At 55.0% G+C, this 15,135-nt stretch overlaps 5 protein-coding genes across 5 annotated transcripts; 2 read left to right on the forward strand and 3 right to left on the reverse strand.

Moving 5' to 3' along the window:
• The first annotated feature begins 3,849 nt into the window (after positions 1 to 3,849).
• Positions 3,850 to 5,066, forward strand: HER10_EVM0010507 (uncharacterized protein). Its single transcript, XM_035479964.1, has 3 exons — positions 3,850 to 4,499; positions 4,648 to 4,803; positions 4,871 to 5,066. Coding segments are annotated over exons 1-3 (318 nt in total). The 5' UTR covers positions 3,850 to 4,339; the 3' UTR covers positions 4,873 to 5,066.
• Positions 5,067 to 5,426: 360 nt separating this feature from the next.
• HER10_EVM0010668 (uncharacterized protein) lies at positions 5,427 to 7,404 on the reverse strand (the record flags this gene model as incomplete). Its single annotated transcript, XM_035480120.1, has 1 exon — positions 5,427 to 7,404. Exon 1 carries the CDS (start codon positions 7,203 to 7,205, stop codon positions 5,427 to 5,429), a length of 1,779 nt encoding a protein of 592 aa, XP_035334350.1. The 5' UTR covers positions 7,206 to 7,404.
• A 480-nt stretch (positions 7,405 to 7,884) lies between these two features.
• HER10_EVM0010345 (uncharacterized protein) lies at positions 7,885 to 9,392 on the reverse strand. The gene is made up of 2 exons (XM_035479808.1): positions 8,412 to 9,392; positions 7,885 to 8,349 (listed from the first exon to the last, which is right to left on the reverse strand). Exons 1-2 carry the CDS (start codon positions 9,291 to 9,293, stop codon positions 8,023 to 8,025), a joined length of 1,209 nt encoding a protein of 402 aa, XP_035334325.1. The 5' UTR covers positions 9,294 to 9,392; the 3' UTR covers positions 7,885 to 8,022.
• A 182-nt stretch (positions 9,393 to 9,574) lies between these two features.
• Positions 9,575 to 10,339, forward strand: HER10_EVM0004035 (uncharacterized protein). The gene is made up of 2 exons (XM_035473694.1): positions 9,575 to 9,722; positions 9,801 to 10,339. The coding sequence occupies exons 1-2, from the start codon at positions 9,659 to 9,661 to the stop codon at positions 10,235 to 10,237; spliced, it is 501 nt and encodes a 166-aa protein (XP_035333890.1). The 5' UTR covers positions 9,575 to 9,658; the 3' UTR covers positions 10,238 to 10,339.
• Positions 10,340 to 10,422: 83 nt separating this feature from the next.
• Positions 10,423 to 12,754, reverse strand: HER10_EVM0009807 (3-deoxy-7-phosphoheptulonate synthase). The gene is made up of 3 exons (XM_035479280.1): positions 12,193 to 12,754; positions 11,059 to 11,838; positions 10,423 to 11,004 (listed from the first exon to the last, which is right to left on the reverse strand). Exons 1-3 carry the CDS (start codon positions 12,242 to 12,244, stop codon positions 10,688 to 10,690), a joined length of 1,149 nt encoding a protein of 382 aa, XP_035334290.1. The 5' UTR covers positions 12,245 to 12,754; the 3' UTR covers positions 10,423 to 10,687.
• Between the last annotated feature and the right edge of the window lie 2,381 nt (positions 12,755 to 15,135).

A 15,135-nucleotide genomic window follows, 5' to 3' on the forward strand; every position in this document is an offset into this window, starting at 1 on the left:
CTCGCCCTTCCATCATAGTGCTACGGATAGTACCCCTCCATCAGTGTTGGCGCTGCGCTTGGGGCAGCTTACAGCGGCTTACGGGCAGGCAGAGGATGGGATACCCCTCCTCGCCACGAGTGCGTCCGACGTCAGCCGCCAGGACAAAGATTCAGGGTCCTGCCTGAATGAGGACCGTTTGCTATCGTCGTCATACCGTTATCTCTGCCAGTCTCTCGATGCCAGTCTCACTCTCTCACGCTGTCTCGCAGTATCACAGCCCCCCAGAGCAGCTCCCGGAACTTGCGACTGGATGCCACGGGATGCCTACCTGCTTCGGCAACATCTCAAAAGATACGAATCTCATCTCATCGTCCTGCCGGGGTCAGCTGCAAACGATGCATTGAGGAACAAATGGCCAAATCCTAGCGCCTCCCGCACAAAAGACGCAACCCACCTGAACCTTATCCGGCAACGATGCGTTGAGATAAGAAAAGGTTGACAATTGGGAAGCATCACAGTGGTCTTTGACCCTGTCTTGCCCGTCAGCCAGGATTGGTTTGGGCGGCCGAGGCGATTCGCGCGGCGCAAAAAAGGGCAAAAAGACCTCCCCCAAACCAACTCAACCCCCCATGGGCCATTCCATGGACATCCATGCCGGGCCAAGTTCCAGCCCCGAAAGAAAAGGGGGACGACTGGCTACCGTCAACGCACAAAGAGCGCAAACCCCACCGAGGCACCCCTCGCCAACAGGTCGCCAGTCCCGAGCCACGACGCTGGCTTGACTTGGACTGCGTTTCCGCACAAACGGCGCACCCGCCCAATGACGGGCCCCCGATCCGGTCCCATCTGGCCACCCTCATCTGACATCTGACCCCTCCTCCTGCTACTCCCAGTGTCCCCTCCCTCTGGGTGACTATCCGAGCTGCTAGGAGGAGGCTCTGGATATATAAGTGCGCGGCTTCTTACCTCTCTTCTTCCGCCTCTGATCTGATCTCCACAACGTCAACATCCAAGTCCATCACGTCAACTACAACAACAACACCTTTTTAAACCCCCCCAAACCAACCAACAACCATCAAAATGAAGGGTGACTGCGGCTGCTCCGGCGCTTCTACCTGTATGTACCTTACTCTCCCCCCTGCAACCGCATCGCAACCGCAACGGTGTCGTCGGCGGTCAGCCATTGGAGACCAAGACGCTAACCTGTCTCAGGCAACTGCGGCTCTGGCTGCTCTTGCTCTTCCTGCAAATAAACGCCTTTTCCCTTGACGACGACCTATGATACGTTGCTGCTTTGTTGCGGTTTCGCTTTCTCTCGATACGACGACGATATGAGTTTTTGAATTCGGGATATGGGTTACGACTTGGTTGATGGATAGTTTGCATCGGCGGATAGTGTCTTTTCTAATTGATGGACCTATTGGCATGTTTAGTCACTCACTTGAGCAATTCATCTCTTGAGACGCCGAATTCTGTTCCACTGTTCCACCGTTGTGATGTTGAATGTACTGCTTGCCGCTCTTGATGTCTTTTGGAACTATTCTTTGCCTGGAGGAACTGCTGAAGGATCATGTTGTCTTCACAATCAACAACCTCCTCAGTGCTGCAGGCTGGACAACAACCATCTCTTTATACTATTGCCCAACCCCTCAAGGTGCCAATAGCGTCAACCTTGGTCGTCTCATCAAGGTCCCAGCCAAGGCTGTCAAGGTGCTTGTCGTCAAAGTGCCTCAATGATTCACCTCTTTGCCTACGGGCCTTCGGTCTTCTCCTCTACCCTGCTTCTCTACCCCTCCAACCTCTGACCGCTCCTATGATGAATCCGAACCCCGCCCCGCCCCGCCTTGGCTCCCCCTTCGACTGGGACCCCTCCGAAAACCCCCTGAGAGTTATGCCTTTGGTGCCTGTGTGGTGCCTGTGGTGCTCTGTGCAACCACAAAGAAGATCGTCACCTCAACTCAAAACACACCTCACATCACCCACGACAACCACTCACTAAATCAAGGTGTGGCCAATGCAAACACGAACTTGCTACATCTACGACGACATCGTTACGCCAGACCGCCAGCTTATACCGGGGACCATCACGCCAGTGGCGTACCATCGTGTTCCAGCCCTCTCAAGCTTCCCAGGCCCCTAGCCCAAGGAACCTGGACTAGGAAACAGGAACCAGAGAGGAGGGGTCTGAGTTCAGAGTTCTGGCCCGACCCCATGAGGCGATGCCACGAACGGAACGCATCGGTCCTTGCCGCAGGCCACGGCCTCCGTTCCCCGCCAATACTTCTGTTTTGGTGTTCCTCTCCAGACCCTGATAGGTCGGACCTGCTTTTGCTGGGGGGCCAAAGAATCCAATGGGCAGAAAAAAGAGTGGTTCCAGGGAAAACCTCATGCCACATGAATGGACGACATGTCCAGAACCCGCGACGCGATGCCTCCACCTTCTGCTTTCTGTGACCAAGAGGAGGGAGTAAAGGGAACCAAGAGGAAGCTTGGTAGCTGTTCGTGTGTCTCTTTTTGTTACAGTGGTGAGAACAAGGAAACAGGCCTCCAAGGTATCATGTCTTGAGCTTTACCAGCGTCACGCATGATGCTCTCAACTCTGAAGCACCACGAAGCTACGCCCCTTCTGTAGCTCCCACAAAGTGGACTTTAGGTAGGTCTCAGATGACGAGCTCTATTTCTGACCGCTCCACTTCCTTCTGTAGCCCAATTGTCTTCAGGAACCGGGGGACAAGCTCTGTAGCGCGTTAGTCGTGGCGTGCCGAAGCCGACTTTATGCTTGATTCTGGCCTTTTGTTTACTTTCACTTCAGTTCACTCCCCAGAGTTACCACTCCCACCTACCTCGATTCCGAGATACGCGGGCTTTCAGAAAGAGAGAGAGGCAACCCACGGATCATGGCAAGTCGCCAAGAACCTCACGCCTCTCGTCTCGAGCCGAAGCAAGCGCGCGGCTGCCTCTCAATTCCTCTGCCCAGACTCTTCCGCACTCACGGGCCATGATGCCACGCCCCGAGCTTCAAAGCAGCCGATGATTCCTTCGCTTTCCCACTCATCATCTTGTGTTTACACAGTATAGAGCAAGACCACAATGAACCCCAATGTTGTCCTCCTTCCCCCAAGCCAAGCGACAAAAAGCAGGCCGCGTCATCCAACACACCAGCGAAATCTCTCGTGGCCTCTCAGTCGTCCCTGGCTTCCCCGTATCCAAACGTGTCCCAGTTTGTCCCAGTCGCACCCTGCATGAGAGGCGTGTCCCCTCATGTACGCCAAGCGGCCCCCATCGCGAGCCCTCGGCACCCTCGTGCCGGCGGGGTCGAATGGCAAGAAGAAGAAGGGCATCAATAGACTCGAAGCATGGCGTGGGGAGTGCATTAGAGGCATGGAGTAGCTACCTACCTTAGTCTACCAAAGGTGCCAAAGGTAGCTCCTAATACGCCGTAGACTTACTAGACACTCAATGCCGTACAGCCATACGAAAATATCCATAACCCGGCATCGCCGTGACGTGAAATGGGAACCAGAGCAGAGCTACCCCTCCATCCATCCCACTTAAGCTCCCACCCCGCCGCCCCTCCATCGCCTAGCCTCACCCTCGCCTCGTCTTGCCCCCTGTCCAACCAACGAGCTCTCCTGGAAGCTCCCATGCCTGCCCCCTCCCCCCTGTCAGCGGAGGAGGCTCTTGGCTCCATGAGCTACGTAGCAAGAATAGCCAGCACCGTGACACCACCTCCCATTGAAACCAGAGGTCACAGGTTACGACATGCTAGGCACAGAAACGAACCGAAGCTATGGGAAGTGAGCAATCCGGATCCAATTGGTTCGTGGGCGTGAAGCTAGCTTCTCCCTATAGGGCCAGACGGGCAGGGCCAAGCAAAGGCCCAGATATTGCCAATGGGTGAGGTATTCAGCTCGAGGTCCATAGGCAAGAGCATGAAGCTTCCCTGAGGTTTCCTGAGGTAGAAGCAGGGCGTGAACTGGGCTCCAGCCAAGGAGAATCTCTCATCGCCAATGGAAACCCGCTCCCCTCGTCCCAAGACCGCCATTTCCCACCTCCACGTGTCTGCAACAGGACGACAAAGTACCCAGTGAATACAATGGAGGCCTCTCTCTTCCACAGTTTCACTCCCCCTTGCCCCTCCTGAGCTTCCTGCCTGTTCTCCAGCTTGTGTGTGAATAAGGTTCCAGCCACAAGCAGCTGCCCCGTCACTCCTACCCTCGTCATCCTCCGTCCTGACGACATTCAACATCTATATAAAGCTTTCCCATCCCCCACTCTCCCGCAGCCCTTCTTCTTCCCTCTGACCAAACTCAATTCATCTCATAAAACAACCTTCACAAACAAAACATCAGCCAAAATGTCCAACTTCCACCACTCCGCCCAGGACACCCGCGTCGACGACGGCCACATCCTCCGCGCCCGCCTCCAGAACGGCAACGGCGACTTCGTCGACGCCGAGTGCAACCTCAACGACTGCCTCGGCAACAACAACGGCCGTTTCGATTGGGGTGGCCGCGGTACGTCTCCTTCCTCATACCTCCCTCCTTGATACCCTCTTTCTCTCTCTACACTCTGGGCGGGAGAGCTTTGGCCCTGCCTCAACCCATGATTCCCTTCCATGATACGAAGCAACAGATTTCACTAACGCATGTTACGAAAAACCAGGCTTCGCTGATTCCGCTGAGGATATCCGCTTCGAGTTCGAGGGCGACCAGCCCATCCTCCGCGCCCGCCTCTTCAACGTTGAGGGCCAGGCCATTGACGCCGACGTTAACCTGTGCGAGCGCCTGTCCAACAATGACGGCAACTTCCACTTTGAATGTATGTCCAAAATACACTGTCCTCATTCTCCCTCGCAAGAATACACATCTAACAACGCCTTTTACAGAAACGATTCAAAAACGAAAGCTTGATATGACGGGAGCGAGGAAGATGGAATGAATGAATGGCATGAAGCGTTTTTGCTTACGCGTGATGGAACGGGGAATGGAACACTTCCTGATCTATACCGACCTAGAGTTCGGTCACGCAATGACTTAGGTAGCTGATAATTGAGCTACTTGCCCTGTTCAGGGCTGAATGAACCCTCTTTGCAGTGTTGCTGATGTGAGGAAATATGGCTACTTGAGTGGGATCCCACATCGGATGTTGGCGCTTGTGGATTTAAACCTTCACTCAGCCCTTCCGAAAGCAGTTCTGGTAGACTCATCATTCATGCTAATCGACTCGTTTCTCATTTCCTCGTAAGATACATCAAAGGGGTATGAGTAATCCTCAAAAAGCAAATCCATCCATCCGATACGAACGCCAAATCAAACAATTCCCAATAGGATATCCTCCCTGGTCCATGGTCAAACTTAGACCGTACTCCAAACAAGGTTATCGAAATTCTGTATCCCAGTTATCCACCATCAACATCTGAACAGTCGGTCTGCCGGGGATGTTCATGTAGCACAACCACTGCCACCGCCGTCGCCTCGATGCCGCTTCGCAGCCTGTTGACACTGGTCACCTCCTTCCGCATCCTTCTCATCAGCCTTGCGCTTGGTATCCCGGACTGACTCCGTTCGATGCTGGCTCTCGGAGCCCTTGACGATTTGCTCCATGGCCTTCATCTTGGCTATGAGAGACTCTCTGACCATCTTCGTCGTCTCATTTTCAACGTCCCGGAGAACAGCGAATCCCATGGAGCGGTACTCTGGGCCGTCCAGCCATCCTCGTATCTTTCCCTCTACTAACTTGGGAACGCTGCGGTAGACTCCTCGGATCGCTTCCAAGAGATTCTGGTTGATTGTCGCATCAAGCTTCTTCGTCATCGCAGCTGTGATGGCTTGCCCTTGGGTCGTGCTTCCCTGGGTTGAGACCACACCGGGTTGACTCGCCGTCTTCTGTCCTGCTAGTGAAGCAATTTGCTCTTGAGACTCTGTCTTGACTGACAGACTGCCGTGCTGCTGAGAATTACTGGAGGAGGCTTGTGCCGGTAGGTTTGACGGCGTCGACAATCCAGATCCCTTAGTTCCGCTCGGTCTTCTGACCAATGCGCCATGCTGGGGTTGAGAGCTAGCCTGGATGTCACTCGATCCTCGCCGAGTCTGCCGTTCCAATGTTCTGTGAGTTTGTATAGGAGCCTCAATAGGAGGCTGCTTCGAGAGGGAGGCTTGAGAACCAGACAGCCCTCCTGACGAGGCTGTGCTCGTTACTGATCTCGACTCTGGTCTCGTAGCGGGTATGGCTCCCTCTTGTTGAACGCTGCCGCCGCGCTGTCTCTTTGGGATAACAAATCCGTTGAAGGACGTCTTCGAATCTGCGTCGTTGGACATCAGCTGTGCCGCTTGATCTGTGGGGTTCCCAATTATTCCCTCGGAAGACAGTCTTCCAGCGGCGTCTGACTCTTGAATCGACAAGGACAGCTTGCTCCGTTCCAAGCGAGTATTCTCGTTCGCCATGGCATTCTTTGCCAATGCCTTTGGCGCAAATATGGAACCTTCAAGGTAGGGCAGGCTCGCATATGGATCTGAGCCGCCTCTATTTCCCGTCGAGCGCGCGACGGCGCTGTTCGGAGTAGTACGAGCAGCTGCTGCCTCGTTCTTCTCTTTGAGGGCGTTCTGCTGCAGCAAGAACTCCGAAACAGCCGCGAAGTTCAGCGGTCCCTCCAGATCAAGTTCCCTGCGAGGAAACGCACCCGAATTGGCCTTCATACGTGCGTCAGCACTGCTAGTCTGCTGAGGTCCTTTCGGAGGCTCATATTTTCTTTGCTCCTTCGAGAGCGACGGGTCGCAGCATTTACGCGCGTCGAAGCCAGCCTCTCTCGCCAGCTTGACGAGCGTCTGGTGCATGCTCCCATGGTTGAGGATCCGGGACACTTCGCAGTCGACGGCGTTGAGTACCTTGATGTAGTACTGCTCGTTGGGGTTGGATACGGGGTGCCGGAGTGCAGAGTACATGCGTTCCCAGCACTCTTGCTCCGTGAGGAGAGGAAGATCCGTCCTGTCAAAGTCCCAGAAGACTGCTTTGAGTTCCTTGTCGACTCTTGCAGACTTGTCTGGATACTGCCTGAACACGGGCAGTTTCTGGGACTTTGCCCAGTCCAGCCACCTCTTCATCCTGACGGCCCGAGGCCACCTTTTGAAGTCTGGAGCTGGAGACATTCTGTTGACCGATTGGTTGTTAGCGTACGTGGGAGAGGGCATTCGGGATGATTTACCTGAAAGGATCGTTCTCATACGCTGACGGCAGGCAAGTAGGATGTGGAAAGGACAAAGGAAAATTATTTGACCTGGGGCGATGAGATCCAAGGGAAAGTGTCTCAAGGGCAGGAATGGACAGAAATGGTGAGATGAGGTTTTGACAAGAACCGCTTAGGTCTGAATGGCTGCAAGTGGTCTGATAAGAATGGAAGGTAATGATACGCAGTGGTTTAAGAGGGAAAGAAACTTGTGAGGGTCGAGAGGCAACGAGAGTGGAAAGGTTGATGTTTCGGAAAGGCTGAGATATTTACCACGTAGACAAGTGGAGGAAGGTGAAATAAGTCATCTTTGTGAAAGGAAGGTGAGGTCGATGGAGAAACATCACAGGAAAAGCCCTTGCCACGAAACACACCTCTGCCGGTCGAGGGCTGTCTGTTTGTTGGCCGTATGCACTCGCTCTGCACGCAGCCGCGTCAAGAACAACGCAGGATGGTGATCTCTATTGTGAACAAACGGGCCCAAAGAGGAGGGCGGAGACCATGGACTGTCAACCCATCCTGCTGACCGTTCATGAATGGGATGTGGAAGGGTCAAGAAATAGGGGTATATCTCGTCCGAGTATGATTTCTAACGTTAATCCAACTTGACTGAATTGAGGCACAACTGGCGGTATTTCCAGATCAGAAGTAATCTCATGAAACCAAGTATTATCAGAGCAAGAATCATTGATATTCCATATGTTACAAAGAGTACAATATCTGTACAAGTCTCCTCTATACCAGACACATTTCCTCCCCTCCTTTTGGCCCTTTGCCTTTTCTCACCGACCTCGACAACACCACACCGCCTCTCCTTACGCCTTGCCCTGGATCCATGCCCTCTGCACCGGCTTGGCGAGGTGCTTGTGTCCGGTAACGGGCAGGCCTCTCTTCTTGAGCTCCGCCTCGATGACCTTCCAGCGGCCGACCTCGGTCTCCTTGTCGATGGGTGTGACGCGGCGGTCGCGGACGCGGACGTTGGGCAAATCGAGCAGGGCGCCCTGCTGGGCAATGGCCTCGGCGACCTTTGTGGGCTTGGGCGGCTTGACGATGGTGGCGATGAGGTCGCCGACCGTGTTGATCTGCGCGAGCTTGGCGTCGTGGACGCGGTGGCCCGTCAGTTGGAAGACGCGCTTGTGGACCTGTCGCATCGAGTGTTAGAATGGTTTCGACCCCTTTTGTCAGTGAAGGAGAGAAGACTTACAGCGAACTTGAATCGTGCGTCCTCGAGAGAGATGTTCTTCCAGGCTTCGCCCCACGCCTCAACCAACGCCTTGGCCTCAGCAGCCTCAACGACGCCCTCCGAGGTCTGCGCCTCCTGAGCCTCCAACAGAGGCGCGACGACGCCCTCAATCGCCGCAACATCACCCTCAAGAGAGACGCTACCATCCTCCCCAATCTTCAACCCCAGCGCCGTCGCCCTGCTGAATCCCTCCGCGTCGCCCCTGGCCCACGCAGCCGTCAACCGGCCCTGCACCTCAGCAGAAGACCCAGCAACAGCAAGCGCCTCAACGACAGCCTGCCTCACGCGCGCAGCGCACACATCGGCATCTGTCACAGCCTCGCCGGCGCTCGCGAAGCCAACGTACTCGCTCTCCTTGCCCCAGCGGCCCTCCTGCTCCCACCACCCTTCAAGCCCACCAATCTCCTCGAGCCCATCAATCGTCTTGGCGGGCACGTAGTCTCCTCCCTCGACCTCCTTCTCCGTCGGCGCCCACACGCGCTTATTCTTGATCTGGTGCGCGAGCCGGCTCTGGGGCTTCTGGCGGCGCTTCTGCTCGGCCCGCTGCGTCTGCTGGCTGTCGGCCTCGAAGGCGGCCAGCTCGGCCTCGGCCTCGGCTAGCTCCTGCGCGATGCGCTGCTGGCGGAGGGCCTGGGAGGATTCGGCGGCATAGGGGTCTTCGGGGCCGGGGGCGTCGCCGCCTTTCCAGAGGAACTTGCGGACGCGGCTGGGGGTTGCGGGTGTCGTTGAGAGGGCTCGTGATGCTGTTGCTGAGATGGGGAATGTGGCGGGCGCGGCGCAGGTGCATTGGATCGGGGAGGCTGCCAGCAGGCTTGGCTGCCTGAGACGGGGTACACGACGCATTGTGGGCGACAGTGTCGTGATGTGTTGTAGAGGTAGAGAGGTTGGTGAATAGTTCCCTTTCTACTCCTGGTACGGGCGAAAGACACAGCACGATGTTCGGTAGGGGGGAGCTTCAAAGTCTCCAATTGAACTTTTTTGGATGCTGGGGTTCCGCTGGCGAATCAGAGAAGACGAAGCTTCAGCCACAATTGAGTAGGTGTACCAGCCACACAGAAGTGGGTCGCGACCCTGATCCGCTCCGGCTGTGGCTCGTGCGTCCATCACCTCTCTGACGGCGAGCCCAAGACGGCGACAACTTCGCCTGTCACCCGCGCCGTCGCGACCAACAACTCAGACCCGGTCGGCAGTGGACGCAGCTCGCCAGGATGAATCGTGTATCAATACTTCTGCTGCTACTATGCGGCTTCGTCGCTCTTGTCAGCGCAAACTGTAAGTCTTCTGTACTTGCCAAGTCCCTCTCCCAACACCAGGACGCAACAGACGAAGACATACTAACACCCCTCCAAGCAGCACCAACTTTCTGCAAATGCACCTGCTTCAAAAACAGCACGATCGTCGCCCTAGGACCCCAAAAGGCAGATGGCGAACCACCAGGCAACGCACCTTCCTCTAGCCGCGACACCACCTCCTCCTCCTCACTCCTCAACAAGCGTGCCGCCTCCTCCTCCTGCTCGCAATGCACAAAGGCCTTCTGCCTCAGCCGCGGCATCGACTTCTGCAGCAAAGCCAAGGACGAGGACGTCCAGACTATGTGCTTTCAGCGCGACAGCAACAAGGACCGCGTCATCGTGTGGGGGTTCCTGCTGGGTACGTCGGGATTGCTGGGCTGGGCTGTGTTTAAGAGGGCGAATGAGCTGCGGGAGGGGAAGAGGGCGGCTGATGCTGCTGCTGCTTCTGGGGGGAGGGGAGACTATAGCCAGCTTTCGCCTGCGAGGCCGGGTTAATGTGGTATCTGGCTAAGGGGCACTTAGGTCTGGGAAAGGCGTTTGGGCGGGTGTGAATTGGGATTGGGTTTATGGGTGAGGTTATGTATGAATATCACGGGACGGCACGGCATCAAGCTGTTGGCATCACCAAAGTCTACAAAGTTTAAGGAGACTCAAGAAGCTGTTTTGCGAAGCTATCTATATCTCCTAATTGTCCTTGGCGCCCTCGAGCAATCCAGAGACGCATGTATCATGAACCCATGCAACCGTGACTGTAAACCGCATAAAAATCACTTTTCTTGATTTCCTCCCTGGAGCCTTGAAAATGCAAATGCTATGCATAGGGGGTTGGTATGCTCCATTTCATCCAATCAAAGCCCCTCCATCCCCCTATTTCTCTTTTGGGTGTTTCCTCTCTTTGCTCACAAAATCACAAACTAGTCATTTTTACTAGACGTGACGATTGCTTTACTCCTCCTCAAGGTGAGTAACCTTGTGCGAGTCCTCGTTGCCGTTGGCGGAACCGGCGTTGCGCTCGCGGCGAGCGCGGACGGCGGAGGCGAGGCCCTCGAGGACGTCGACGGTGGAATCCCAGTCGATGCAGGCGTCGGTGATGGAGACGCCCTTCTTGAGGGCGGCGGGGCCCTCGGCGGGTACCTTTTGGTTGCCCTCGTTGATGTTGGACTCAATCATGACGCCAATGATGGACTTCTCGCCCTCGCGGAGCTGGTCGCCGATGACGGCGGCGACCTTCGGCTGGTTGCGGTGGTCCTTGTTTGAGTTGCCTGTGGTGTGTTAGGTCTTGATATGCGTGAAAAGTATAAAGAAAGGGGACATACCGTGGGAGCAGTCAATCATGATGGCCTGCTTCTGGCCCTTCTTGGTGAGCGTGTCCTTTGCCTTTTGGACATTCTCCTTGTCAAAGTTGGGGCCGTGGGAGCCGCCGCGGAGGATGACGAAGCCGTGCTCGTTGCCCTTTGTGCGGGTGATGGCGGCGAGGCCCTGCTTGGTGACACCCATGAAGTGGTGCTTGGCGGCCGCGGCGCCAATGGCGTCGATGGCGACGCCGAGGTTGCCGTCGGTGCCGTTCTTGAAGCCGACGGGGAAGGACAGGCCGGAGGCGAGCTCGCGGTGGAGCTGGGATTCCGTGGTGCGGGCACCGATGGCACCAACGCTGATGAAGTCGGCGAGGAACTGGGGGGAGATCGTGTCGAGCATCTCGCTGGCGATGGGCATGCCGGCGGTGGTGAGATCGCTGAAGAGCTGGCGGGAGATGCGCAGGCCCTTGTTGATCTTGAAAGTGGAGTCGATGTCCGGGTCGTTGATGAGGCCCTTCCAGCCGACGGTGGTGCGCGGCTTCTCGAGGTAGGCGCGCATGATGACGCAGAGGTCGGAGGAGAGCTTCGCGGCGAGGGCCTTGAGGCGGGCGCAGTACTCGATTGCTGTGGCTGGGTCGTGGAGGGAGCAGGGGCCGATGATGACGAGGAGACGGTCGTCTTTGCCCATGATGATGTCGACGGCCTCGTTGCGGCCGCGGACGACGGTTTGGAGGGCGGCGTCGGTCATGGGGATCTCGGAGGAGAGGAGGGCGGGGGGGATCAGGGGATCCTGTCCCAGGACTGAGGGTGCGTTAGTCGTTGGTTGGGCATTGTGGTGATGGCTGTTGGTTCAAAGGGGTGGTGGTGCTGGTGGTGTTGTGGGTGAGTTGAGTAAGATGAGTGAGTTGTGACATGAATGTGTTTGGTGAGAACGACAGTGAGTGAACCGGGTGGTGGAGTAAGATTGAAAGCCGAATTGTTCATCGACGACTTTGAGTAAAGTCTCGATGGGAATGAAGATGGCAGCTTGAGATGAACAGCTTGTGTGGGGCAGAGTGGTAGGGGGTCCATGAGTGACATTTCCCAAGGTAGGTGGGCTCATTCATCCACCTCACGTTGAAGAGACAGACGAAGAGAGAAAAAAAAGTGACTCACTTCTCACGTCGTCAGCCGCGAGGGGCTCATGCTCAAGGTCGAGACCGGGCATTTTGGCTATGTGGTGATGGGTTTGGGGTATCTTGAAAACTGCAAAATTGAGCCAATGTTAGTCAATGACATTGTTCTGATCATGTTGAAGCGCTGCTAGAGCGATTGGACCCCTCCTCCATTGTCATCGCTGGTGGTTGTCTGTGTGTGGTGGATGCTGCGCATCGTGAGATTGACCGCAAAAACCACCCACCAACCCCGAAACAGTTCCCCGGATTCAACGAAGAGGTCGATCTCCCGCCGCGTAACGGCAGTAAAAAAAGCCAATCAAGGGTAGGGAAATAAGCTTACACTGGTATTAACAACGACAGAGAGAGCGGACGAACAGCCGGTCGCCTATTGGATCTGACGGGGTATCGTGTGGTGAATTCGTTGCTTGAGCCGTCGTTGACCGAGCCTGGAGGAGTGGGAGGATGAATGTTCGTCCACAGGGGAAGGGGAGCGTCCGGTAGTGGCCTTTTTTGGGGGGTGTTGGTCGATGACTGTAGTGGGCGGTGACTCAGAGAGTGGGTTCGTTTTTTTGTTCAAGGTAGAAAATTCAAAAAATAAATGAGTGAAGCCACTTGAAAAACGCTGTTTTCCCCCAGTCTCTTTGTGTGTGTGTCACTGGTCACTGTGTTTGCGTGGTTTGTGACTGGCGGCGGCGGACGCGGAGCCCTCTACTTTTTTCGGAGGCAGTCCCGCCGGAGAGAGGTCCCAAAGTATCTTGTCTCCTTTGCTTTGGACAGGAGGTACCTGATTAGGACAATATCATGGTTAATTTACGTTGAAATGCGCTGTTGGCGCTTCCTGTCCCACGTGTGTCTAGTCTCTTTCTGTCTGGACAACTCTTCACTTCCATCATTTGGCGGGGTATCTACTGTGTAACTCTTCCCTTTGCGAGTCACTTTTCTGCTATTCTTGCCGGTCCAAAGTGAGGTTGTCCGCACAAATTCTGGGTCCGTCGACGTCACAGATCCATCCATCTCATTCTCGACTGACCAGAATTTATCCACGGAATCATGGGCGGAGTGGGTGACGGCGATACGCGACAGTGACGCAGTGAAGAAGACCATACCATGCTAAACAGTGGGTGAGAGTCAGGAAGTGCCGATGGCGGGGCAGAAAAAAAAACTTGGAGGGGTATCGTAGTGGGCAGATGCATGCAGTGCTGCACCAGCACCAGCAACAGCACAGCATACAGCGGAAATATTCTTCCTCTCCTTCACCGCTCACGCTTCTCCCCTTCCTGCTTATAGTGGCTACCTCGAGAACTATACAAGAGCCCAGATAGTCACAACGAGTCTGATCATGTCAGACGAGAGAAAAAAAACGTGTTACATGTGCTTCCTGACGTTGGAGGCCTTGATCAGAGATGAGACGCCGTTAGCGTTGAACGCCCCTCTTTCTTTCTTTCGTAAGAAAAAAAAAACGAAAAGAAACAAAAAAAGTTTTTGTGAGAAATTGGCAACATCTCATTGGCCAATTCCCTTGCAGTCTCACCGAGGCCTCACCCCGGTTTGTGGGGTACCGATGTCGGCACTGGACCAAGGTGACCAAAGGTGAGCGTTCCAGGTGCAACCGCCTGGCGCCGTTACATCCTCCAACCCCCCGCGGCCCCGACCCGCCTCACAACGAGGCCGGCGAATCCACTTTCAGCCTCCTGCGGCAGGGACAACTAAAGGACAAGGCTGAAGTTGGACCCATGACTTGATACGCGTTCTTCTCCGCTGTCGTTCTCAACTTGCAACGAGAATGCCATGTAGCAGCCCCGTGAACGAGTCTTTGGTTGACCGCAAATAGAGGTGAAACCCATACGCCGTTGGCCCCGGCTCTCTGACGAGACATTGGAGAGATCGACGGTGGTTCTGGTCAAGTTTCGCGGATCAAAGTCTTGGCCTTATTCAAAATAGATGTTCATCTGGGATCGGTATTTTTATATGCTGGTTTCCATCACAATTGGAACTGGTTTCGAATATAAGTAGACACCAAAGTGGAGAGGAAAAAAGAACGAGGCTGAAAGATATCGTGAAGCGATGCTTGACCACCATGCTCAATGTTAGGCGCCCGCAACTCCAATTCTAATGGTTACTGGTGAACAAAGGCTGTCGAATCCTATCAAAACAGTCAAGCTTGTCACTTGTCACTCAAACTTGTCAGTCAGTAACCAAAAAGCCGTGGCAGAACACCAACTGCTTTGGGGTACTAGTAAACCGGCGTCTGATCTCGTTCCTCTCGGTCAACCGTGACTCAGCTGCCGAGAGCCCAAAGCCCTCGAAAGAACGGACGTCGGCTGTGCGTTCGGCTGGCCCGTCCGACCAGTCTCAATCATTGCCTTTTAGAGTGAACGACTCGTGGGGTTTAGGCGGGGGACCAGCGTCGTCTTGTGTGCTCGTCTAGGCGGTTGTTGACGCACGTTCGGGGCCCGGACGCGGAAGGATTCTGTGATGTGATCTACTGTATTTTGGCAGATATGTCCGAATTGTATCTACATGTACGTATCCCACAAATGGCATCCTCATGGCGGTTACGTGCCGTAGCGCCAGAGCTCCAATTTGGAACAGCTGAGACATGCAACTCTAACATGACTTTTGGACAAGTATAAATGGATTCTATGCGGACGTGAGGTGTATCATCTATAAAAACAGCAACATCGCCAACCAAACACTTTGTCAGGTAGGGTAAGGCCCATCGGATTGAAGACGGGCCTCACGCTCTGTCTCGGCCATTGCTTTATTCTGCCTTGCGACGCAGGGTCGTGGTAGTACCAACAGTTGGGACCTGCGGCTCTGTGCTGTTCGCCGAAGACTCAAGAGCGAGCCTCTTGGCAATCGAGGTTTGCGGCATGGCTCAGGTCGTGGAACCAGATCTTGCGCAAGCTTGGGTCGATTCGCGTCTTTAGGCTTTTTGAGA

This window comes from Colletotrichum scovillei, assembly GCF_011075155.1.
Source record: "Colletotrichum scovillei strain TJNH1 chromosome Unknown Contig00005, whole genome shotgun sequence".
In the NCBI taxonomy this organism is placed as follows: domain Eukaryota; kingdom Fungi; phylum Ascomycota; class Sordariomycetes; order Glomerellales; family Glomerellaceae; genus Colletotrichum; species Colletotrichum scovillei.